The sequence below is a fragment of the Neomonachus schauinslandi genome, chromosome 4 (genome assembly GCF_002201575.2).
Source record: "Neomonachus schauinslandi chromosome 4, ASM220157v2, whole genome shotgun sequence".
Lineage (NCBI taxonomy): Eukaryota > Metazoa > Chordata > Mammalia > Carnivora > Phocidae > Neomonachus > Neomonachus schauinslandi.
The window spans coordinates 127,324,060-127,351,304 of NC_058406.1; the positions used below are offsets into that span (position 1 = coordinate 127,324,060).

The 27,245-nt window shown below is 38.2% G+C and overlaps 1 protein-coding gene across 10 annotated transcripts in view; it reads right to left on the reverse strand.

The window, feature by feature from the left end:
- EYA1 (EYA transcriptional coactivator and phosphatase 1) overlaps nucleotides 1–27,245 on the reverse strand; it is a 170,646-nt gene that overhangs the window by 60,841 nt on the left and 82,560 nt on the right. For 8 of the 10 annotated variants that reach the window (XM_021688169.1, XM_044914232.1, XM_044914230.1 and 5 more), the window contains 2 exons: nucleotides 19,192–19,331; nucleotides 17,776–17,859 (listed from right to left, as the gene is read on the reverse strand). In XM_021688169.1, the coding sequence (XP_021543844.1) occupies nucleotides 17,776–17,859; nucleotides 19,192–19,331 (224 nt within the window). The remainder of the gene's footprint in view (nucleotides 1–17,775; nucleotides 17,860–19,191; nucleotides 19,332–27,245) is intronic. The other 2 variants (XM_044914231.1, XM_021688175.1) reach the window with 1 other exon arrangement.

Here is a 27,245-nt window from a genome sequence, read left to right on the forward strand (position 1 = left end):
CGGCCATTACATGTTAAGTCAAAGACGATTATGTCTACTGAACAGAAAGCAGCATTTAGCTGAAAAATTAAATAACAATGAAATCTGCTGAGGACAGACCCAGGCCTAAAACAACTGTTTTGCTTTCATCCTTTATCAAGTGATCTTTAATTATCTCACTGCCTCAAGATCTTTTCCTCCTGTTTCTGGGACACAGAAACTCAAGTTGTTATCACCCTATGCTGAAATCACCAGCAGCATCCCTGGCCCATTGTCATTTTTTTGTTTCTTGATTATTTTTTTTTTTTTCAGCTTGATCACTGCTATTATACTAGATGTTCATGTCATGAAAATGCTTGAAAGAGAAAGAAGAAATTCTAGATAAAATTAGTACACAGAAGGGCTGAAATGCCATTAAATTCAGCCTCTAGAGAGATTTGTGTCTGTTAGTCCTGAATTCACATGCTGAAAATCTATAATCTGTTTTTTTTTTTTTTAAAGATTTTATTTATTTATTTGACAGAGAGAGACAGCAAGAGAGGGAACACAAGTGGGGGAGTGGGAGAGGGAGAAGCAGGCTTCCCGCAGAGCAGGGCGCCCGATGCAGGGCTAGATCCCAGGATCCTGGGATCATGACCTGAGCCGAAGGCAGACACTTAACGACTGAGCCACCCAGGCGCTCCTATAATGTGTTTTGAATAAAGGAAAAGAGTGTCTGTAAATACATGTGGGTATTAGGATATCAGAAGCCTAGGATACGGCCTCTTGTCACCCTGTTTTCAAAGATGAGCTACAGCATTTGATAAATTATCAGGGTCATTAAATATGCAATCCATAGCAATTTAGAAATTTGATGTTACTGAGACTCAGCCACCAGATGAAGACACTGTTGTTCCTGCAAGCCTGTTCCATTTGCTTCTACGTGTCAGGCAAGGAGTTCTCGTAGGATGACTAGTAATGAAACTCCTTGTACAGTGCTTATGGTGTGGCTGTCCAGCTCACCTCTTGACAGAACAAAGTCTAACACTAAACCAGGTCTAACACAAGGCATTCTCAGGGCAACTCTTAACACTGCATGGCACAGAAATTAAAGGAGTTTCTTCTAACATAATTTTGTTCATGACCTGCGGGCAAAAAACTCTTGCATGAAAGGGCAAAAGAGCATCAGAAATGCACACGCTCATGATGGTCACACCACAAGCTTTGCAGTCACAGAGTCTAGACTGGGATTCTAAACTTTGCCAGTTACTGACTGTGTGGTGGTCAAGTTCAGTTACTTCACCTCTGAGCCTCAGGTCCTTCATCAATAAAATGGGAATAAAACCAGTGTATGTTAAAGGTTAAATTTGGTAATTTAAAATTCTGAACATAGTGCCCGGCAAGCCCGAAGCTGCTGTTGGTTCTACTACTACTGGTAGTGATGGTGTTATTTCTACCGTTCCTATCACTACTATACCAAAAGCCGTAGGTCAATCCAGACATGGGACTCCATGTTCCACTACAGAAAGGTGCATTAACATTCTACATTCAAATTGGATGTGAAGCTCAGGCTATTTAATGATAAGGGTAACCATAAATTCCCCATGCCAATATTTTTGAGATGACCATGTTTTTAAGTGCATAGTCATCAGTGAAGCTGATTTGCATGGAAGCTAAACTTTTAACACCCAGTGTTACGACTCCCAGGAGGGCCTGCCTTTTATTCTCACAAAAAATAGCAACCAAGCTGTTTGGTACAAAGCTGGTTCTTACCACTAGGAGACATGACCCAACACTAGGAAACCAGCAAAAGATGTTTCATACACTGAAGATCTAGGAGCTGAGTAGGAGGTAGTGTCATCCAGATAGGATCAAGGCCCTGCACCAATTAAACTGAAACTTCAGGTGATCTTAAAAAACAAAACAAAACAAAACAACCCATACATTACTTGCATAGCCAAGCAGTGTGATCTTGAGTTAGTCACAAATACCTCTTGGCCTATACCATTAATCATTAAAAGGTCAGACTTCGTGAATAGGCAGGTAAGCATAGTCCAAAACCATTGTTTACAGCCAATTAACAAATGGCTTGGGGAATACGTCTTGGCAAAATCTTGACCCCGCGCAAGTTTAAAAACAAGTGGCTATAGTGATACGTGGTAATAATCAGTAATTACTGAGATACGTTACAAATTTAGTGCCTTCAATGTATATAGTCCCTGAAAATGCTCAGTGCTCACAAAATGCTGCTGTACTCCAGCATTTCAGGAATAAGATAATATCTTAGAGAGTTCTTGTTTGTGGTAGGGTTAAAGGATAAATTGTGGAAGCACTTTAAGAATATCACATGATATATCATTATTAGCTACCATAGTAAGAAAGAAAAGTAGGGTCTTCTAGTATCAGTTCTTCCACAAATAGCAACTCTGATTGAATCAATCATCTGACTGACTCCTGGGAAATGTATTCCATTCCTCAGCTCCATGATGTGGGCATTCTTTCCCTAATGTAAATAGTTAATTACTTCCAAGTCAAGATAACATTGTACACACATTATACATAAACCTCTGTTAAATATTATTCTTACACTGATATTTGCAAGGAAACCACCTGCAGAGAACATGCCTAAGGCTAAACTCAAGCCTTAAGGAGGACAATTGGATTTACCTTTAAAATTAGCTGCCAAGCATCAAGCACATCTATAGATTAATCACATTCATTCACTGGCTTGAAACTATGTTTGATAAACTAAAATTCACCATGCTACTGAAAAAATAATAAAGAAATGTGGCACCTGCCAGGTTACTCAGCATGAGCCACTGAGATTACCTCGCTGTTCACTAGGAGTGACCAGGAAGCCTTAATCAAGCATCTTCAGTAATACTGGAGAGCTATTCAAGAAGAGATATTTGAGACAATCTCAAAATTAAGGAAGTGGTTTAGATTCACCTCAAAACTTTGCCTCACCAAAAATAGTTAAAGGCCTAGGTATTTGCAACAAGAATGATCATTTTATTTCTGACAGTGGATCTGCATATACTTGCTGAATTAATGAACTTATGGTTTAACCACCGGCCCCTACCCCCACAACTCTTGAGTTTCTTCCTTCCTAATCAACTATCTTTGACCCAAGAAGAAAGGATATACAGGATAAGTAAGAACATTCTATAACGGATTGCTAAAGGAGACTGTCTCACCAGAATCCTGAAGTTTTAAAAATGACAGTAACCAGACATTATGCATCTCTTACTAGAAGGATATACCCATCTATGAAGTCTTGACCTTCCTACCCAAAAAAATCAAAGCTCAATCTCATTAAGCTTCTGGATCTAGCTCCTAATTTGTAGGAAGTACAGGGGACAAGAAATACATGACAAAGGGACACAATGGGGATGTAATGAACAAAATCCAGACTCCCAGGAAGTGTACAGGACCAATGGTCTGGTTCCTTCAACAAAAATACACAAGGTAAGGAAAAAAAAGATAGCGAGGGAATCTACAGATTAAAAGACACTTGAGAGACATACGGTAATAACTTAAAAATTATAAAACCACTGGAGAAAAGACTCTACAAACTAGTAAGAGAAGATAGAAGAAAAGTATCTCAACACAGTAAAGGCCATCTATGAGAGCTCATAGGTAACAGCATAGTCAATGGTGAAAGCCTGAATGCTTTTCCTCTATGATCAGGATCAAGACAAGAATGCCCCACTTTTGCCACTTCCACTTCATATAGTACTAGAAATCCTAGCCAATGCAGTTAGGTAAAAAAAAAAAAAAAAAAAAAAAAAACCATCCAAATAGGAAAGGAAGAAGTAAAATTATCTGTTTGCAAAGGACACAATCTTGTATGTAGAAAACTCTAAAGATTCTACACACATACACAAGAACCTGTTAGAATAAATGAATTCAGTACAGTTACAGGATATTAAACTCAACACACAAAATCAGTTTCATTTCTGTACACTAACAATGAACAATCCAGAAAAGAAATTAAGAAAGTGATTCAATTTACAATAGCACCAAAGGAATAAAGCAGAAATAAATATAACCAAGTAGGCAAAAAGCTTGTACACCGAAAACTACCAAAATGTTGCTGAAATCAAAGACACAAATAAATGGAAAGACATTCAATGGGAAGACTTAATATAAAGATGTGAATAGTACCCAAAGTGTTTTATAGATTTCATGAAATGCCCATCAAATTCTCAATGGCATTTCTTGCAGAAATAGAAAAAATCTATCATAAAATTCATATGGAATCTCAAGGAACTCTGAATAGCCAAAACAATCTTGAAAAAGAACAAAGTTGGGTCTCATACTTCCTTGCTTCAAAACTTACTACAAAGCCACAGTAATCAAAACAGTGTGGTACTGACATAAAGACAGAGATACAGACCAATGGAATATAACAGGGTCCAGAAATAAACTCTTATTCATATGGTCAAATGATTTTCACCAGCAGTTCAAATGCAAAAGAACAAAGTTGGATTCTTAGCTTATGCCATATAGAAAAATTAACTCAAAATGGATCAAAAACCTAAATTTAAGAGTGAAAGTATAATACTTTTGCAGGAAAAGCTTCATGACACTGGATTTGACAGTAACTTCTTGATATTATACCAAAAGCATAAGCAATAACAGAAAAAACAGATAAATTAGACTATATCTGAAAACTTCTGTGTATCAAAGAACCCAATTAGCAGAGTAAAAAGGCAACCTATGCGGTGGGAGAAAATATTTACAACTCATTATCTGATAAGAGGTTAATATTCAGGATATATAAAGAACTCCCACAACTCAACAACAAAAAAACAACTTGATTAAAAAAAAATGGGCAAAAGACCTGAATAGATATTCCTTCAAAGAAGACATACAAATAGTCAACAAGCAAAAGAAAAGATGCTCAGTATCACTAATCATTAGGAAAACACAAATCAAAATTACAATAAGATACCACTTCACACTCCTTAGGATGGCTACTATCAAAAAAAAGGGGGAAGGGACAGAAAATAACAAGTGTTGATGAGCATATGGAGAAAATGGAATATTTGTACATTGTTCATGAGAACACAAAATGGTACAGCTGAAATGTAAAATAGTATGGTAGTTTCTCAAAAAATTAGGCATAGAATTATTATGTGATCCAGCAATTCTACTTCTGGGTATAAACCCAAAATAATTGAAAGCAGGGTCTCAAAGATATTTGCATTTTAAAACCTTTAATTGAAGTATAGTTGACATATTAGTTTCAGGTGTACAAAAAATAAAGCAAAAAAAAAAAAAGAAAAAGGTATCTGTACAACCATACACACAGTAGCCTTATTCACAATAGCTAAAATGTAGAAGCAACTCAAGAAGTGTCCAATGATGGATGGATAACCAAAATGTGATATACCCATATGAGGGCATATTACTATTCAGCCTTAAAAAGGAAGGAAATTTTGACACATGCGTACAACATGAATGAACCTTGAAGACATTATGCTAAGTGAAATAAATCATTCACAAAAAGATGAGTACTGTTCTATATGTATGAGGTATTTAGAGTAGTCAGAATCATACAGGCAGAAAGCGGAATGGTGGTTGCCAGGTGCTGGGGGCAGGAGAGTAGGAGGAGTTGTTTCATGTATAGACTTTCAGTTTTGCAAAGTGAAAAGAGTTAGGGAGACTGGTTGTATAACAATGTGAACATATTTACTACTACTGAACTATACAGTTAAAAATGACGAAGGGGGTACCTGGGTGGTTCAGTCGGTTAAGGGTCCGAGTCTTGGTTTTGGCTCAGGTCATGATCTCAGGGTGGTGAGACTGAGCCCCGAACTGGGCTCCGTGCGCAACAGGGAGTCTGCTTGAGATTCTCTCCCTCTCCCCCTCCCTCTCTCCCTGTCTCTCTTTAAAATAAATAAATAAATCTTAAAAAAATGCTTTAAAAATGACTAAGAAGGTAGAGTTTATATGATATGTACTTTATCACAACTTAACATAAAAATTAATAAGAATTAGAGAAATGTAACTGTTGATTATTCATATAATAACAAAGAAATTACTATTAATTTGCTAGATAGCTAAAGTACTGGGTATCATCTACTATTTCTAGTCTAAAAAACTCTTTTAATGGAGTCTTAAATACATATGGAAATAAATACAAATTAAATGATATATCTGGGATCTGCTTTCAAAAATAATCATAGGACAGAGCAGGGCAGGGAGGGATGTGGTGAGGTTGCAGATACAATAAGATTAACTAGGATTTGACAATTGTTAATTTAGAGAGGTTACAACGAGTTTCATTATACTATCCCATCTACTTTTGTATACGTTTAGAAGTTAGTATAATAAATAAATTATTATAGTAGTATATTTATTATACTATAGTATTTATTATACTATAGTATTTATTATACTATAGTATTTATATTTATTATTTATATAGTATACTATAGTATAATAAATACTATAGTATACTCTAATTAAATATAGAAAAAATACTCACCAAGATAAGACTGGTTGTCTTTTGGTGATGAAACTATGGATATTTATTTTGAAAACTTAAAGCACACTCACACCATACTTTTAAAATGTCAAAAACATTTTTTAAAAGTCAAAATTGCAAAAGCCTGGCAGAGTTCCTCAGCATATCACTGTTTATTGAAAAGAAGGCGCTAGGCCTTGCTTGGTAATCCTTACCCAGGCTTAAGTGAGCTTTAGGATATACACAAGAATCTATGTCAGACACTGCTTTGCCTGTATTAACTCTACTAATTTTTATCACATGGGATGTTCTTTTCCAGAAAACCAGGGGAACTTCTACATTTATAATTGAAGCCACAGGACCTCTGTCTCATGCATTGAGGAATGGCCGTATCACATTGCAACGCTGATCGGCTGCAAAGGAGAATTCCCAGTGTAATTTAAGAACAGCAGTAACCCTAGAAGCATCTCATTTAGGGCCTCCGGCATTTAGGTTTTGGTTGTAAGGCTCCCGTGGATCCTGATTTGTTTTTTTTTTTCTCTCATCCACAATACTAGTGTTATCATCTGACATCCTATTATTGGCTATTTCTTACGAGTTAAGTGATGATAGCTACTGGAGGAGAATGGTTGTCACGAATAACACAAGGAGACTTGTTTCTTTTGTAATATTGTTATTCCTTTGGAGATTTTGTGGTTTCACCCTTTGTGGATTTCGAGTGGCACTCCTTCAGAACAGTTGTGCCCCAGTCAAAGACTACTTACTGTTGGAGAGTTACTCCTCTCCCAGCAGCCTCCTTTACTCATTTATAAGCTCTGGGAAGGCAGGGATTGTGGCCAGCTCTACTACACTATACAAGTGTATATTACAAATATATGCTATAGAGACTATATGCTATATATAGACAATATGTTATATATACCAATATATACTATTGATATATTTGCTTAATAAATTATGGAAGACTGATTTTCTGAATGACTTGTTAGTGTCAGGCCAGGAAACAAATAGCGTCTCAGGCAGGAGAAGGGTGGGTAGTCAGGTGCGTATCTTGGGCACTGTAGCCTGTATAACATAGGTGGTTTTGTGTGTGCAACTTGAGAAGGGTGCCATTTGGTAGTACAATTTTCTGAATTATTTCACTCACAACTAAACTACTGCCAGAAGGATAAGGTACTAAGTGCCTTCTATTATGACAAATTGTTTTGACAGAGTCTTAAATTTGAGGTAGTCCTAGCATGGAGAATACACGGTATTAGCAGAGTACCTTAGCCAATAGGGACCTCATGGCGAATTCCTCTAGGTCCCTGCTGATGGGGGGCAACAGGTAAATTCTTACATGACTTTGGCTTTATTCCCGTGACCAGGTTGAAGTTCATGCTTCTCAGATTATTTTGTTGCCCATTTATGTTGAGAAATATTATAGTTGCAACTGCATTGCTAATTCCATTATTTGTACTTTTTTTTTTTTAAGATTTATTTGAGAGAGAGTACATGTGTGCATGCACACAGGGGGAGGGGCAGTGGGAGAGGGAGAGAATCTCAAGCAGACTCCCTGCTGAGCATGGAACCTGATGTGGGGTTTAATCTCATGGCTCTGAGGACCATGACCTGAGCCAAAACCAAGACTTGGACGCTCAACTGACAGAGCCACCCAGGTGCCTCTGTACATGATACTTGATCTTAACTATCTGTTAAGTAAGTGCTGCAAAAAATATTTGAAGGGTCATATGCACTCATCCTCAATTCTCACTTCCTAGCTTCAAATGGCAATTTAATCTATTTTTAATGTCAAACATGAACCACCCCCCCCCTGCTTAGATATACCAGTAAAGCATTAAGAGAAAAAATTGTTCCTATTTAAAACAAAATTTTTTGAAGTATGCTCTACACCCAATATGGGGCTTGACTCATGACCCTGAGATCAAGAGTCACATGCTCTACTGACCAAGCCAGCCAGGCGCCCAAAACTGTTCCTATTTTAAATGTAACTCTGGTTCCTACTGACACACCCTGGGACATTTGCCTTTTTATTCCTTTTCTTTTACTATCTTATTTTTCTGAACTGAAAAGCAAAAAAAAAGAAAAAAAGAAAAGGTAAAATAAACCAAGCAAGCACAAAAAGCAATAGATATTTATCCAATTTAAATTCTTTAAGTTGAGACCTTTAAGAAATATTTTAATACCTAAGTCATTGTTCCAATTTTATTTTTTTTTTAGATTTTATTTATTTATTTGGGAGGGGGAGGAACAGAGGGAGAGGAAGAGGGGGGAGGAGAGAATCTCCAGCTGACTCCACACTGAGCTCCTAGGGCTTGATCTAAGGATCCTGAGGATCAGGAACTGAGCTGAAACCAAGAGTCTGACCCTTAACCAACTGAGCCACCCAGGCACCCATATTGTTCCAATTTTAGATAGCTACAGTATTCTGAATTAGTAATTGGGTTCTACAAAGTACCTACGGGGTTGGGGATTTATTTTTCTGAAAGTAAAAAATATATATATGTATATTACTTTTAAATTTTTATCTATTCTATTTTCAATTTAGAAGCACATTTTAAATATACGCTAGGTGTCTTTTGTGTCTCTCCTTTTTGAATGTGCGCCCTATTACATCTATGAGATCAAAGCTACACAAACTCCTAGCAATTGCTATTCTTCTTTGGATCAAAAAATAGAATATACTATGTTTTTAAAAATGCTGTTAAAGTATTAATCTTAGGCTAGAAAGGGTTACTAGATGATGGTTCAAGTACTTCCAAAGTATGACTAGTTCTTCAGGATATGGTACTTAGATTTTGAATTTGTAGAACTTAGGATACGGTTCCTAAATTATATCTGCACTGATCCTATGTGGGCAGCTAAGCCTCCCTTGGCAAGCAATTACTCGGCTGTAGTGGCCCAGTGAGGTGTGATGCTAACAATGTGGACAGGTTTAGGAGGATCTGTTGGTCGATGTGAAAATCTTGTAAAGTATGCTCACGCTGACAACAAATCTTTGGGCAGCATCAACCAAATGAACGCAAAAATACCTGTTTTGGACCCCCTCAACAAGTCCTTATTTAGAATGCTAACCTTGCAGCCACAAACAAGGCCCGGATGTCATTTAAAATAAAATCTCATTCAGGATCTTTTGTTTTGGGGGAAAAGAAGCAGAAAAACAGGAATGGGCACTCTGAGTACAGGAGGGGCCTATTTTTCCCTCCCGGCCCCATGCTGGCTGCTCACAAGGGAAGGATTAAAGAGAAGATTAGGAAAATTAGCTTCCTTATCTGAGAGAAGAAAAAAAAATTATGCAAGAATGTTATTTCTTTTAAAAAATATCACTGAAAGTGTTATGTAAGTGATCTATACAACCTGTTCGACCCAAAGTCTCCACCGTTTTCCTTCCCCCTGTGTAAAGTCATCAATACCATCAATGGAATATTAACTTCTTGCAATTTTAGGAGCTCCTATCACTAAACAGCCGGCACAAAATGCCACGTTTTAGGAGCCCGGTGTAGTTCTGATGCCAATTAAGGAATAATCTGGATTACCATGAGAGAGTGTATACACGTGAAAAATAAACCACAATTGAACTACTGACTGAATGATTAAAAACAACCAAACCAAACCAAACCCAAGCTTGTGGTGGGGCTAATCAGGTCATTTTTACTGATTAGATATGTGACACCCAACTGCTTTAATTTTCTCCTTAAGAGACTCCCTTTCAACATCATGAAAATAATACCCACGTGGAAAGTAAGAAAAAGAGCTTCACCATTCCAAAGATTAATTTTGATTGTGGAGAAAGCCCAGTGAATCCCAAACATGGGACAACTGCCAAGAAGTGGTGCAAAGTGGGAGGAAGAAGAATAAAACCAGAGCAGACCCGGGGTTGGCCTCGACACACAGTGCCAACGAAAGCCTAAACAGCTAATCCAATCAAAAAAGACCTATCCAGATTTCATCTGTAACCACCCTCCTATCGCTCCCTTTCCTAGTGTTATAGCCATTTTCTTCAGCCTTGATTATTTCCTACCAGGAGACCTGTGATGATCTATTCTGCTATGAGTCTAATCTTCCAAACCGTGTAATTCCATCATGTGCCTTTTTAATATTTATTATTTTAATATTTAATTTTGTTCGTGGCATCCCCACACCTACAGTACAAAATCTCGACACTCAATGTTCCCTGCAGCCCTCGTTTGAGGGCAATGGACCCATCACGAGACTAGATTATGTTCCTGGCGTTGTCAGTTAATAGATGTGCTTCCTGGAGCCGATCATTTAATTTTTCTGAGACCCGGTTTCCCCACCCGAAAAAAGGAAGAAACCAGTTGGATAATAAATGTGAAATAGGCGTGTAAACTATACAAGCTCAACAAAGGTATGGTATTTTTATTACCATTTCAATAAATTTTCTGCGACTCGTCTTCTGCCAGTCTGGTCCTCTAAACACATTTCATAGATCTCCAGCCATTTTGCCTATCTTTTCCCGAAACAGTTATGCTCTGCTTCCACCTCTCCCTCTCTGCTACCTGCAACAACAAAATACTGCCTCTCTGATTGCCCACTCCCTTCTCGGAATCCCCAAGTAAGCAAAAGCTCTTATTGATGGAATGCCTAGACGTATTTTTCTAGGTGGTGTACATTGTTCTCCCAGCAGTTCTGTGACTGCGTTCATTTTATAGATGGGAAGATTAATAAGACAGAAGCAAGCGAGACTCAGAGATATAAGGGGGCTTTCCTGAGGCCGCAGAACAAGGGAGGTCCAAAGTGGGTGGTGGCAGGCCAGTGTTGTGCATAGAAAGCTGTGATTTGCGCTCATTCACTGCATTCCCTTTCACAGGTCTGCAGAAAAATAAGGCCACGTTCAATAAGGTGGTAGGAATACACATTTCACCGTCTGCCGGTTAGGAGGAAAGGGCTAGCAGTGAAAGGGAAAGAGAACAACCGTCAAGTTAAGGACAAAGAAATGAATGGAGGAGGATCTTTCAGCTGGACAGCCCTCTGACAGTCAAAAACACTGTCTTTTTGAAACAAAAAACTAAAGGTAAAAAAAAGCTGTTTGTTTGCTTTGAGAGTTTAGATTCTACATCATTCCGTGGTATCTAAAAGTTCTGCTTGGAACCGTGAATTATTTCATCATCTTGGTCTAAGTCGGCATTGATATCCAAAGAAGAAAGTAAAATCAGGAAATCGTGCTCTGGGATTGAACTGGCCACTCATTACTCCGCGACACACCTGTCACGTAGCCTTCAGGCACTGGTCTGCTGCTGCGGAAAGTGTGCTTTGCGTTTCACTCATCTATCAGATAGTTCTTCACTGAGAGCCATGATTGCTTGCCACCTGTCCACCAAAACTCTGTTTCTTCCCGGACACACAGCTAGGCAACATATGCTTCCCAGCCTCGTTTGCACTGGGCCATGTAATAAGCAGAGGTGTGTGCCCCTTCTAAGCCTAGTCCGTGTAGCCTCCCGTTCATGCTCCCCCTGCTTTTTCACCCTGTGGGCTAGAAAGCTGATGACAGTGATCACAGAAGCCTCGGAAACTAGATGGTGAGATGGCACCACCACGATCTGCACTACCAAACCTTGCCTAAATCAAGCGACCTGGAAGATCCACTCGAGACCACTAACTAAGAGAGAGATAAATTTCTATTGTCACGACATATTGGGCCTATTGGTTACAGCCACCGCAACTACCCTAACAAATTCACGTGGTGTCTTGTGCTTCGCTGGGCACCCAGACACAGACGCACGATACCCACACTGAGTTTACAATCTAGTTGGCCGCAGTGTGCGTGTCACTGAATTGTCCTGATGTCCCGAGGGCAGGAGCCAAATGAATCACCACAAAGTTCAGAGCATGATCTAGAGTAGAGGCAGGCCCACTTTTTCTCTAAAGGGACAGACAATAAAGATTGGAGAATTTGCCGTCCATATAAAGTCTCTGACACATCTTCTTCCTCCTCTTTCATAACCCTTTAAAAATTTAAGTAACATTCTTAGCTTGAAAGCCCTATAGAAACAAGACATAAACCAGATTTGGCTTATGGAATATGGTCTGTCAATTCCTGGCCTAGAGCCTTTGTCTTGATTTTTTAAAAATCCAGTGGAAGAAAAATATTTCATGATGTATGAAAATTACATGGAATTCAGATTTAGGAACTATAAGTAAAGTTTTATTGGAATACAGATACATTTATTCATTCGCCTATTGTCTGCGGCTGCTTCTGCACTCCTAGGGCAGAGGCGAGCAGTTATGAAGGCATATGGCCCATAAAGCCTTCATTTTTGGTAAAGGGTCAGCTAATAAATATTTCCCAGCCTCTGGTCCAGAGCTTCCTAAAGAGGGATTATTCTGTTTAAGTAACCAGATCCTTTACAATCCAAGGAGGACACTGCTACTTTGGGGCCATGCCAAGAATTCAGCATCTAGACCAGCCACCACAGAAGAGGATCATCCCTCAAAAGATTTTGGAGCTTAATTTTCGCTCTGAAACAGGGTAAGAACAGCAACCTTTACTGGTTAATGGGAGTGTTCGAATGAAATTGGTCTGCTCAACTCCTGTAAATTTTTTCTCTGCTCAATGTCCTAAATGATTACACTATATACTCACTAGGGAGGCTTAGTTGATTTAAATTCATCCTTCTAGAAGTCTGGTGCATTATAAAACAAATGTTTAGACAGCAGATACAAGACCAATCAGTGACATATGCTGTTTTCATTATTGGGTTATTGTTGCTAATAAGACATAGTGCTGGGCCCTTTAAATTCAAGACACAACTTAGATCTTTCTTCTCCTGGCTTTACCAAGGTGTATTTGACACAACTGAATTCTTCAAACAATTTGGCAAGTCAAGTCACCAGTTTTATAGATGAATACTGGAGCTCAGTGCGAATAAACAATCTACCCAGGGTCAAAGAACTGAAAAGTCAGAGCTTTGGTTTGAGTCTAGATCTATATGAATTCAAATCTGATGCCTTCTATCTCGCCATAGGTGGATCTCACATTCCCATGTGTCCCAGGCTCACCTTCCATCCACATTCTTGCCTGGTCCAACCACATATTAACACATATTACTCCCTGGCCACTATGCCCCAGATTCAAGGTTTTGTTTTGTCGGTTGTTTTGTGTTTTTTTTGATAGTCAAGTTTCAACTACATTAAAACAAAATTCGTATTTATTTTATGCCAGACATTTGGGCTATAACCCCTTCCAAGCCTGAGTTTCCTTATCTGTAAAATGGGCTTGGTAAGAGCAGTTTAAGAGGACTAATGTTGAATTAAATGAGTATTGGGCACATAAGAAATTCTTCATAAGTAGGGCCTAGAGTTAAAAATGCTAAGCTTTACGCTGTCTTAAGTGTTCATGTTTAAGTTTTTGTATAAAATGAGGAGTAGGGCTCCATATCTTTAGGACCTGTTCTAGCCCAAATCCATGAGACACAGGTGTTAAGCAACAATAAAAAAATAAAGTACTGAAACAATGAAGCCATTGGCTATGGGTACCCTGGGGAGTCCTCCCTCAAGAGGGGAACCAGGCTTGGGACATCAGTGCAATACTTACTTGAAATATAAGTTTGGGGTATGTGGTCTGATATTAGCAACAGGATTATATTGTCTAATTTAAAGAGGGCATTCAATGGAAAAAAGATCAAGATTAGTTTTCTTCAGTGAAAACTTGGGGATATGGATTAGTTTGAAAACAACTTTTCAAAATGCATTAAACAGAAAAAGCGAGGACAGACATTATTAACAACCACCTCATTTATGGTAACACACCCATGGACTTCATTTTCCTGCTAAAATGTTCTTTCTTTTCTCTTCCCTAGCCAGACCTGTCATGTACCTAGCACCCTTTTTGTTCCCATCACCTTTGTTATAAAACACTTCCTTATAATGCCCAACATGTCTGCTTCCCACAGCTAGGATTACATGGAAGGTGGGACATTCTCAAACTTTTTTGTACATATTGCTGTAACATGCACTAATTTTGCATTATATCAACCAGATCCTGTAACCCCTTACTGAATGGCCTACTCATTGAGTTGCCTAAGCTACTGTGACTAAGCTACTTCTCAAGTATCTGGTTCCCATAGAGACAGAACAGCTATCACATTGTCCAGGCATTCATTTCTTTATATGCCTGTAGAGTAAGGCCCAACCACATGTTCCCTTAACAATGCTCAGGGATACCACCAAAACTATGCTCCAAGAAATAAGGCTTGCCCTTCAACCGCTTTAAGACTTCTCTCCTTTAGTGAAAGGAATGAAAGGGAGGCCAAGGTGTTCGGATCAGCTTGGCTATTATTATTGTTTGGAAGAAGCCTTGTTGAACCACACATTTTTACAAGGCATGATTATCAGATTTGAGAGCAAATTCTTCCTGACTTTAAAGTTCTCTAATAAAGAGAACATTAAGCAAGCTTCCTTGCATGCTTCAGGCTACAATTCAACATCCTCAGCAATGTGTCTTCAGAAGGGATGCCTCATGGCATTGAGACAACAGGTGTTCAGCACAAAGAAGGTGTTCACAAACATTTAGGATGCAATCAGACTAAGAGTGTCTGAGGACCTTCCGATTCTGAGCTGTGTACTGTTGACGCTAAATCTGTCATCTGAAGGCCTGTCTATTCCCATGTGTCTCAGGCTCACCTTCCATCCACATTCTTGCCTGGTCCAAGTGGATGTCTTCCTCATCTCAACAAACACACGACAAGCCTCTCAGCTGCTTAGCTTCTCAGCTGGGAATGGTTTTTTCCCTCCCCTCTATTATTGCCCACCAGGCCAAATCAAATCCTTTGCAATTCCTACTTCTCTATTTGCAATAGAATCCCGAATCCAGTGAGGTCTCCCTACTCATCTCTACTGCTAGTACATCGGGTCACCCTAATACCTCCCTTCTGTTCCCCAACCCTCTTTCCTCACCATTGGTTCTCCACACACAACCAAAATAATCTAAAAATTGAAATCAGATCTTGTCATGTCCTCCTTTGAAGTCCTCCAATGACTTCTTATGGCATGTGCAATGAGATTGACCCTCTTGACCTGGCTTGCACTTGCCCTCATCCCAGCCCACATCTTGACTCTGCATCTTCATCACTGAGCTCAGCCACACTCGCCTCTGTGTCCCTCAAACATCAAACCTTTTCCTGCTTCCGTGCTCATTGCTTCCTCTGCTTAGAACTCTCTTTCCGCTGATGGTGTCATTATCAACCAGCCTCTTTTATTCTGACCTAAGGTTCAAAGTCATGCATGCTCAGGAAGACCTTCCCTAATCATGCCTTCTGAGGTTACTTTCTCCTCAACCCCTGTCAACTTATAAATGAATGGTTAACATACATTTAAATATTTCAGATCACCCATACTAAAGAATATATACATTTGATTTTAGAAATTATAGGAGATAAAACTTTTTATCACATGCTCTAGTATGACAAAACTAAACCAACTAACAAAATACTATTTGATGAAGCCTCAAAATACTAATGGTTGACACTTTTAAAAATAAAATGTGGTACTTGTAATGTTTTGTTTAGATATTGTTGAGGATCTGAATGAAAAACCCTAAGCTTCCAGTGGTTTCTAGGTTAGGTGTGAATTCCATGTGCAAAGCAATAATTTATGGCCAGGGACTGACATGAGGTCATTAGGTCATTGGATGCTCACCACATCACCCGAAGCTGGCCCCTTTCAGTGGTGAACAGAGCCCTGATCAAGACAACTCTCTTTGCATCAATCTGGTCCTTAGTGAGAAAGCTTTCAAAGACTCGACACTTTCTGGATGGTTTTCAAATGCTGGTGTTCTAAGTGCATGCTCTTTTCAATGCTTTCTTCCTTAGGAGTTAGTTGTAGGAACATTAAAATGGTTAAGAAGATCTTCAGGATTCTTGCTACTTAGTACACACTGATATTTCAGCTATTAATCCTTAGTTTGTTAAGTAGTAGTTTTGTGGAAATACTAGTAATAGTATTCATAGAAGGAGGTATACAAAAAACGCCACAGCTAATGTTTATTGAATCCTTATTATGTGTTAGCCACAGAGTAGAGACTTTCTTTGAATGATCGATTCTATGGCTTTATTTTTTTTTTCTTAATAATAATCACACTGTACTTTTGTTCATTGTCTTCTTCTCATAGAAAATCTAACAATAAGATGGGGCATTTTGTGTTTTACAGTATCTTATTTCTGAATAGAAATCCAAAGGGTAGAATATTCTGGAACATTCTTGCTCTTACAAGTGTGCATTTTTCCAGCCTTTTTTGGGGGGTTAGGTGTAACTTCAGGGTTATGGGAAGGAAAGCTGCATTGTGAAGCTCAACTGATAATTCCTCAACTTTCACTGCCAAACTATACCTACATGGCAGACACTCAATATATATTTATTGAAAGAATGGGTGCCTGGATAAAATCTATAATGAGAGCATACATTTTGTGGGTATTAATTTTAACATTTAATTGTGATAAACACCTGGAGTCACCAAGACACAGAATTCAGTTCCTAAGGCTCTGAACCAATAGCTTCAAGATGGTAAGACTTGTAATACGATTTCTTTAAAGATTAAAAAAATGAGAAATACCATATTCACAGGATAACTTCAGAAATTACCTATAGCCACTTTAAATAACACAGCTTTTGTGTGGGAAACGTTTATGAAACCACCAAAGAATAGATCAAAAAGAATTTCCAAAGTTTTTGGGAAGCCCAAAAGCAGAACATTGAGGCTGAATTTCTACTCATAGAAGGTAGTCTCTAATATTCTTTTTTATCTACCACACCAAGGTAAATATTGTAACAATTCAAACATGGAAGTATTTGTCCAATTGCCATTCAGAGGCCCAATTTTACATACCACTGACATAAATTTAGCCTCACAGCAAAGGGATTTATAAAGACATTCATAACGGGTGTTTTGAAAATAAAATACTAACACTGCTAATCACTGAAGACAGTAACATGTAAAATACTTGCTCTGCTGCATATGTTGTGAATAAAAAAAATAAAAGAATGGTGCAAAGAAAAATGCCAAATATCATTCTATGCCTCTATATATTTTAGTATTTCATCCTAGAATAGTATCCAAACACTTTTATTCATTAGGGTCTGAAATAAGAATGAATTTAATTGCATAAAGTTTATCTCATTTTTAAGGACCTAAAAAAAACCCTCCTCTTGTTCATTTGTAAGTTTTTGCCTTACATATATATTTGATTATATCAATAAATTAAGTTGTTCTCCCTTTCATGCTTTAGATTATTTAAAGTTAAACCACATTCCCATCTGGATAAAAAATTCACTTCTAGACATATTTACTTTAAAGAAATTAAAAACTGATGTCTCTTGGTACTCACCCTCCCATATCTGTTGGCATAGGACCCAGTAAGCAAGGAATGGAAAACGATGATTGTCTCGTCCAAGTCCCAGATGAACACCCTCTACAAAGGAAGAACCGAATCAATATGTCCTTCCCTTGGTTGAGAAACCTGTTATTCAGTTAACTTCAACATAAATAAGCAGTCTTGAAACGGAAGACAAAGGAAAAATCTGAATTTACTATGTTTTTAAAATACAACTGTTCCAAAGAGTATCCCCCAGCGTTTCTCCAGAGTAGAACCTCAGGTGAGGTTTAAGAGGATAATATTAATGACATCAATACAAACATGGGCAAGAAATAATAATATATATCCTTTTGACTTCTGAAGTAGATTCTCAGTTCATTATTCTGAAAAAACGAGCTAAAACTAGATTGTTTATAACTTCTTGAGACAGAGAGCGGCCAATCATTTTAAAAATCATTCTGTTTTTCTTACCTCTTCTCTCTGCTTATTAAGAAGTTTTAAAACAGAGTATCTTATGTTTTATTTTTATCAAGCCAAGTATTAAAAACTGTACATACAACATAAAACTTCACATCATCTATTCACCTTATGTTACCTTTGGGCTGTTATCACATTGATGGGTTATGTATGACTCCTGCCTGGTTTTCTTCAGATTGCAGATAGTTAACAACTGAAGCAGACACATCACACATGCTCTTGACATACTCGGGGTATTTGGAATCGGATTTAAAGGAATTCACTTCAAAAACATCTTTGAGATACCACAAAGGCCTCCCAAGCCTACTTGTCTTCTTCCCCTTTCCACTCATACCAGTATATATTCATACACACAGGTTCTGCTAGGAAATTTCCATCTTTTCAGCCAAAATAATCATGTTTTCCACCATTAGATTTCATTGGGCAAAACCCAGAAACTTAATTGCAGTGGATTCAAGGCTATGAAATCTACCCTTCAAGGTTTTATTTAATCCCTCCTGCTTTTGAACTCCACCAAAACAGGCCTCATAAGAGAGCTACCATTTCAGTTCAGAACATCCCAGGTTTTCCTTTCTCAATATATATGTGTGTCTTTAGTTTTCAAAGTGGATTTTAGTAAGCATTTTTAGTATGACACTTAATTAGAATGGCAATGATATAGAGCAGTATAAGAGAATTTTGTTCAAGCAAAATTATATAATTTACTGTATTAGAGAGAACTAACCAGATGCTTTACATGTAGTTAAAATGGCAGAGAAAACAGAAATAATTGTTTTTACCTATAAGAAATAGGAAAGAGAAAGAAAATGCTTTACTTACTATATAGAGAAGAAAGCAGTAACAAAAGCATTTGGGCATCTTGATGATGGCTGTTTACACTGCAGGGGTATAGAACCACCATTTAACTACCAAGATACCTTGTTATTTACCAGGACATTGACAATGACATACCTCAAGATCAGAATCTGGGGGAGGTGAAGGATTGTTGTTTCTTCGGCCCCGTCCACGTGACTTCCCATCTGAACCTCGACGCAGTCGATCAGAATCTGACTCTTTAATGGGTGTTGATGGGCTGTGGATTGTACTGTACTCTGTGGAAATACAGGAAGGTCTTTCATCTTTTGGTTCTATTACCATGGTGTCAAGATCAAACTTATTTTAACTCATGGGGAAATTTGAAGAGTAAAACACATTTCATTCTATTCACTTTTGTTACTGTTTATTCCCACCGATAAATAATTTATGAGATACTGGATTTCAAGAATCCATTCTTTTGAAAGAGCGTGTGATCAGAAATGAATAGAACTTAATTGATGGTGGAAGATAGCAGGCTGTAGGAAGCTGCCTAGTTTTTCTTTGTCGTTCTCCATGACGAGACAAAGCTCCCCCATCCCCACTTCCATGTATGTGTCTTTCTTTCATTCCACAAACAGTGCCTGGCCATACTGAGAGAGGTTCACTCATGTGCCTTTCCAGCCACTCTCTCACCTATGAAAAGCTTCTGGTTTACAGAAAAAAAAAAGAAAAATCAACTCCGGGGTGGAAAAAAACGAATCTCCAGGCAGATTTTTCTTTGAAAATTTCAAATCTCTTTTTTCTCCCTCATTTTATGTGAGAACAAGGGAGTGGCAAGATAAGGAAGAACAGATATATGGGCAATGCCCATACTCTGTACAGCATTCATCACAGACTCTTACTGTATCTTAGTCTCTGAACCAAAAATCCCAAACAGACACCACATTAAAATTGCTCACCTGGGTAACTCGGAGAAATCACAGAAATAATTATATAGAAACTATAAAATAAAGAACCACCTCCAACCAGCTAGAGGAATGGCTGAGTAGTGACTGTGGAGTTGGGGGAGGCGAGACTCTTACCCTGCTTCCAAAATGAACAAAAACCCCTTAGAGTTTCTTCTCTTCAGTTCACACATTAGACAATTTCTACCTCCCCAAAGTCTTTGCCAGATATCTCTACTAGATATGGGTTGGAATCTCTCAAGCTGGTATAAGGGATGATAATTCTCATTGAGATGTTGTTGATACTACATTTCACCAAACAGAAAAGTATTGAGGACAGGTGAATATCTGGTAGCCTTTGTTAATATACTATCATCCTCAACTATACCCAGAAGGCCAGCCATGTGTCAAACCATGTGGTCTCAGTATTACCTCCAAGTCTAGGACTTAAGCCTTAGGAGTTTGGGTAGATAGGAATGGACTTCGACAGAGTAAATTCCATTTCTAAATCACATGGAACATCTCTATACCTCCTGTTTAATTGTAAAATCTAAACAGATTCCTATCACTTTTAGATGAGAATTTTGCATGTCCTCTGCCATAGGAACCAAGACAGCAAAGTTCCTCATATACACCAGTCATGTGGTACTTGTACCCCGAAACCACCATGATAACTTGCAAGCCTATTAGTTAATTATGACCAGAAAGTCCAGAACAACTCCACTCACTACATCAGCTTATGTAGTTCCGTGGGATGCATTTTTGAGCTAACCCATCTTGTAGAACTATCAGAATACAGTGCTGGCTGGCCAAAGTTTAACATTCTCCAAATCTACATTTTCTGTAGTTCCTTTTCTTGCAGAGGCAGAGGACTGTGGCATCCTCTCCTCAAAATGTTCCAAACCAAGCATCTGCCTTCCATGTTTTATAGAGAATTAGGAACTCCACAGAAATACCTACTTTCAAAGGAGCTCAGTGAATTCAAAGTTGTGTTTTGAAGAAAAAGTCTTGACCTCCTTTTTCTTTAAAAATTCTGCAACTACGTCTCCATGCAAGCCTGGATAGCCACATTTGGGACAGAACACATGCCAATCTCTTTACCAGCTTCAAAACAGCATTTACTTTGCAACTGGCACAACTGGCATCTAATTGGACTCGTACGTCAAGTACTTGACTGAGAAGTCCATCTTGAATTGTGAGCTCTTCACCTTTTGAAGTTCATATTTGACAAGAAGCTAAAAGACGTTAAGAATGTATCTTATCGCATTATGTCTTTTGCTTTGACTTCCAGCTAGTTTAGGGCGAATTTTTTCCTCCAAGTAGTTCATCTTACCGAGGTTTTCTTACCCTAGCTTTCCTCCTATGGATTACCCATTCCTTTAGTTCTTGGTGTGTATTTCTTTATCTCTGTGTTAAAACCCAATTAAATCTTTAAAAATATATTCCATCTCTTTTTTAAATGAAATAAAAATGATAATTAAATTGATTATTCACTTCTGTAAGCCTGCCCCCAAAGAAACTAAGTTCAATGAGCAAAGTATACAGGTGGATTTTTAAATTATCTTATCTAAAGTTTTTCCAGGTGGAAAAAGAAGCCCTAAAATATGGACAATCTGATACCTCTAAATATTAAAACACACACACACCCCTTATAGGCCTCAACTTATGAGAAGGAAGATAAAAGTAAAATGATGCAAGCTAGATTTAAAAAAATCTCCTCCTCTTTGTTCTATGAGGTGGGATTAAACACTTCTACTCTCCTAACCAGTTTTCCTGACTCTATTCTCCTTCCTTCTATTAGCGTAAAACAACTCAACAAATAATTTAATCTTCTAATCCACTGACATCTCATGTTTCATTAAAATCCTTTCCAAATTATTCAACTTTACCCCCACTGAGATAATGAATGTGAAAATACTCAGAAAAGCATTTATTTCATCTAACAAACAAGGACAGTATGCCCATACGATTCCAGGCACTATCCCAGGAGCTTGAAGTATAATGATGTACCATACAGATACGGTCTTCTTGGGGCATAAAATTCAGAGGAAGGCACTGATTTATGAACAAAAATAAGAGATTAGAAAACAATATGGGAAGGGTAATGGCATGAGAAAGGTAGAATGCCTGGAGACCACAGAGCAAGTCCACATACCTTAGATTTATAAAATTACGGAAGCTTCCTGAAGATGGAGAACAAAGTTAACAGTAAAAAATGGAATATAAATTGTTCTCCAGGCAGGCACATAAGCATGTGTGAAGGTGGAGAAAGAGAGAGAGAGAGAAAGAGAAAGAGAGAGAGAGAGATGTCAAAGAATTGAAAAAAAAAAAAAATCAATCTGACCTGGCTCTGCAGAGGAAGAGTACAGAGATGAGGCTGGAGTGGCAGGAAAAGAATTCAAGAATGGAGGGATGAAATAAAATTTACCCCTTAGGTAGATGATTCTAGCTCCAGTGTGGTGCAGGTGCTGGAGGCAAGTCAAGACTGAGAAGCAGAGACCAGCCAGGAGGATAATTCAGTGAGGGCTGTTGGTGGCCCATGCAGGTAGTAGAGATAGGGAGAGCTACAGATCTGAAGTGTCACTGGGAGGGAAAGGAGGAGGAAGCAGGAAGTCAAGGATGATGTTCATGTCAGTGGTTTAACAACAGGGAAGATGAAGGTATAAAGCACAAGGCATGGGGATTTAGGAAGAAGGGACTATGAGGAAGTGTGTAGATGAGAATTCACATTCAGCTTTGGACATACTGAACTTGAGTAGGAAGGGAAAAATGAAGGGGGGCGGGGAATCGGAGGGGGAGACAAACCATGAGAGACTATGGACTCTGAGAAACAAACAGGGTTTTAGAGGGGAGGGGGAAGGGGGGATTGGTTAGCCCGGTGATGGGTATTAAGGAGGGCACATACTGCGTGGAGCATTGGGTCTTATGCACAAACAATGAATCATGGAACACCACGTCAAAAACTAATGATGTAATGTATGGTGATTAACATAACATAAAAAAAAAAAAAAGAGTCTGTGGTATTCAAGATGTCCAGTAGGCTGCTAGACTGCTCTGAAGCTCAGAAAAGAAATGTGGGCTGGGTTTAGGTTTGGAAATTGATGCCATACATAATGTAATTAAAGAAACAAGTATAATTAAAGACATAGAGGGTGTGTAGAAGGGGCAGGCAGAGAAAAATGGGTGGGGCATGTGGAGGAAAACCAAGATTAGAGTGTTGGAGAGGAAAGAGTATGTCTGAAGGAGAGCGTGATCAATAACTTCTGATCAGCCAAGAGATAAGGTAAAGTGAAAACTGAATCCAAGAGTACTTGGAGATTTAGAGTCAATGAGGTCTTTGGCACACATGGCAAAAGTACAGATTTGAGAAGTATTTAGGAAGTGGATTGGTGGGATAAAAATGAGACAGCAGAAGGCAGAAGAGTAAACAGGGGTTAAAACTCCCAACATGTTACTGAAGACCCTATAATGGCCAAATTCAATAATTATATTTTTTCTTAATCTCATTTCACCTCTCTGTCACTGTGCTGACCACTGACTCTTCTAAACTGTGTCCCATTAGAGTAACTTGACTTCCCTTCTGCTTCTCATCCTACCACTCACACTATTACTTCTGTCTCTTTAGAGACCTCTTCCTCTACCCAAAGCTTAAAGGTTAGTGTTTTTGTACTAGTGATAATCAAAGTGACCTGAGACAAAATAAGGGGCTTATATCAGGATGTTAATTAAGGCAATACTTCCTTCATCAAAAGTCTTTCTAATATTAAAAAGAAAATTTAAATACACAGTGTGCTTAGTGATGCAGTTGATTACATTCTGAAGTAAATCCTCATGTTATATGGACTATTAACAAACAATTAGTGGATAGATGGCCAGTTGGTCGAGTATATCTTGAGCAGCAGTACAGAATTTTCTCTATGGTCCTCTTACCTCACTACAAGCTCTCGGAAGTTTGTAGTATTTGTAAGAGGGATTTCAATGATAATTCCCAGGTTGATGATTCTAAAGCCTCCTGATCTGTTGATCTGAATACCCCACTGTTTGCTAAACCTCTCTACCTGAATATTCCATGGGCACCACACTAAAGGTGTCCCCAAATGGATCATTCTCCTCCTCTCTTAATGAGTCCTGCTTATTGGTACCAACATTTACCCAGTTTTTCAAGCCAGAAATTCCTCATTAGCGCCCTCAAATCAAGACTAAGTTTTAGGTCTTTTACCTTCCGAATACTTTTGTTCTAAGTTCACGCTCTCATCATCCCTGCTTTGATTATCGCAACAGGCTATTTTCAAGCTTACTACCCACAACCTTTCAATTACCATCTACACCACCATGACAGAAAACGTTGAAAGTCCTCAATGCTCCAAACTCCTAGTGTACAACAGGAAGGCCAATCTAGATTTTAGGACACTGAGCTGTAGACTCAACTGCCATGTTTCAAATCACAATCCCACTGCTTATTAGAAGTATGACTTTGGGCAAGTTATTTATCTTTTCTATGAGTCAGTTTCATCATATGTAAAATTGGAATAAATGAGAAAACCAATATACATGTAGTCAGAACTGGTGCATGGCACTAGCAATCTACGATGTTAGCTGCCTTGAAACAAAGAGAAGTCCCACCAAGTCTCTCTCCCCTTCACAGTCTACACTTCAGACAGTCACACCTAATTATCTGAGTTCTCTGAACATGCCAGGCTATTTCATGACATTGAACATGTTGTTCCGCTTTCTTAGAATGCTTTTTCTTCATTCTTACCACCCCTCCCCTGATCTGTCTGTGAAATTCCTAAGAATCCCTAAAGATCACGTATCTTCTTTGTGAATTTTCTCTCTAAATCGGAGTCTCTGTTTTGCATTTATGGTTATCTTTATTGTAGGGTTATGCAAGTTTTACAGTCATTCATGCAGTAGATAATAACTTGAGTTATTTTGAGCAAATGTCCATTACTCCTCCTTTTAGAGGACAGAAGCTGGTGGTATTCATTTTATATTCTGAGAGCACAGTAAGAGTCCAGAGCACCAAGTACACATTAAAAAAAAACCTGATGATTGAAAGAATGAGTGTTTCTCAAGTTTGGCTTTTGCTCTATTAAGTCTATGAAGATTACCTAATTATTCCTACCAGCTAGTCAAAATATTTAAAAATGAGAAATAGCTGTAATTATTTTTAAAGCTTATTTAAACATTAATGTTTACATATTCAATCATAAAATATTAGAATCTACATAAGATCATTAACATTGTACATTTGTAAGTATTACTGAAGAGTTCCATAAATCTTTCAATACTGAAAAGAGAAACAGAACTGGAACTCAGAAGATTCCACTTAGTTCCTCTTGGCACCTCTAGTCCCTCTGAGCTGAGCTCATAACTGCTACTTGAGTCTTAGGGACATTTCCTCCATGTCTTTTAGCCTCCTGGTCTGTCAAATTGAGGACACAGCCAAGATGATTTAGCTTTTAAGTCCTATTATCTGTGATGTAAAATATTTACCACATCTTCCTAGCTGTTAGCTTTTAGTCTTTCCCTCTTAAATGGTCACCTTCAGACTAATCTATACAAAAACCGTGGCACCTCCAACCCTCAGAATCCATCAGCGTTTACTGCCTACTGTATCCAGTCCAAATTCCTTATCTGGTTTTATTTCTCATGCCCTCCCTGGATATGTTAGCTACTTATATACATATATATATGTATATAACATGTATATACATATATATGTTAGCTACTCTTATACACATTGCCAAATAGTTTTCAAAGGATAGTATCAATTTAAATTGTGTCAGTTTTACCAGTCTTATACACTATGGTTATCATTGTTTTAAAGAAGTTCTTGCTATTTTATTAGGTGTACAATAGTAGTGATTTTAATTAGGACATACTGGAGATACTTACAGATATGGGCTTGAAAATTATATTTCTCTTTATGAACTACCCAAATCCTTTGCAATTTTTTTTATATTCCTTTACTGATGAATATAAAAGTTTTAACCTCTTTTTCATATTTGCAGACACTTTTCCAGTCCTGATAGTCCCTCAAATCCTCAAATTATGCTGGTATTTCCCTAAATTATGTTTTCCTTCACAGGAGTAGTTTTTTGTTTTTTGGGTTTTTTAAATATATAGTTCTGCACTACATAAAGCACTGCCTATTGGCCTGGTTGACTCCTTGAAGATTTAGGGATAAGTGTTCACATTTATTCTAAGTGGAGCAGAGAACTTTTGATCTAACTTTACACTCCTAGGACTATATATGCCAGTGGTAGTTGTAAAGAAAGTAGAATACGGGGTTCCTGCAAGCTCCTCTCTCTGTGCTTTGGAAGGATGGAGGCTCTCCTTACTCATTTCTAAGTTTAACTGAGGTGACAGATTACTCCCCTGAAACAGAATCAAGTAACCAGACTCCGTGTGGACAGGAAGCTCTTGCCACATATATAATGATAATTGGGTTGAAGCCAGGGAAGCTACTATCTCTAGGCTAGACCCTGAATCTACACTAGGACAATACCAATTACAAAAGGAAGTGTAGAGCTTTGTGGGAAATCCTCAATCCTTATAAAGATTACCTGAATTTAATAAACGTGAGCCATGGCAATCAACAGTTACATTCTGTTTGCTGCTATAGGGGACTCAGATAAAAAGAACAGGGTGTCTTACTTTCCTAAAAGCAGATATTGTCATGTTTGAGACTCAAGATTTAAAGTATATGGATAGTTACACAGGTTGAGTGTGAAGATGCCAGACAGCCACTGACAGTGTGGTACCCCCAAACTTTGAGACTCTCAAAATCAACATACATATATGCAAAAATCCTCTCAAAAGGGATGCATCAAACCAAAACCAGGAAGATCGAGAGAAAGAATGCAGAGAGATTAATTCTGATTCCATGAGGAAAGGTTATTCTGATTACCTTGGCATTCTCCATAGGGAGATAAATGCATCAAGCCTGATGCTACTGGCTAAAAGAATCATAAACCACCACTGGGTTTATTTCTGTTCATAATTTTTAAAATTGGTTTTCCTATGAAGGAAAAAGCTACTCTGTAAAGCTGAGTTTGATTACTTTAAGGTAAATATGGGATTGCCTCTTACTCCAAGGATGGGTTCTGTAATCAATCAAAATTGCCCAGAAATCCTCTCTCAAATGGCTACACTGTGAGGTGCAAGGGCAGTGAAACCCACTGGTGGGATAGCGGGGTACAGATCACATGGGTACCCAGAGAGGCATGGAGCCAACTTGCCCGCTATTTTTTTTTTTCTGTC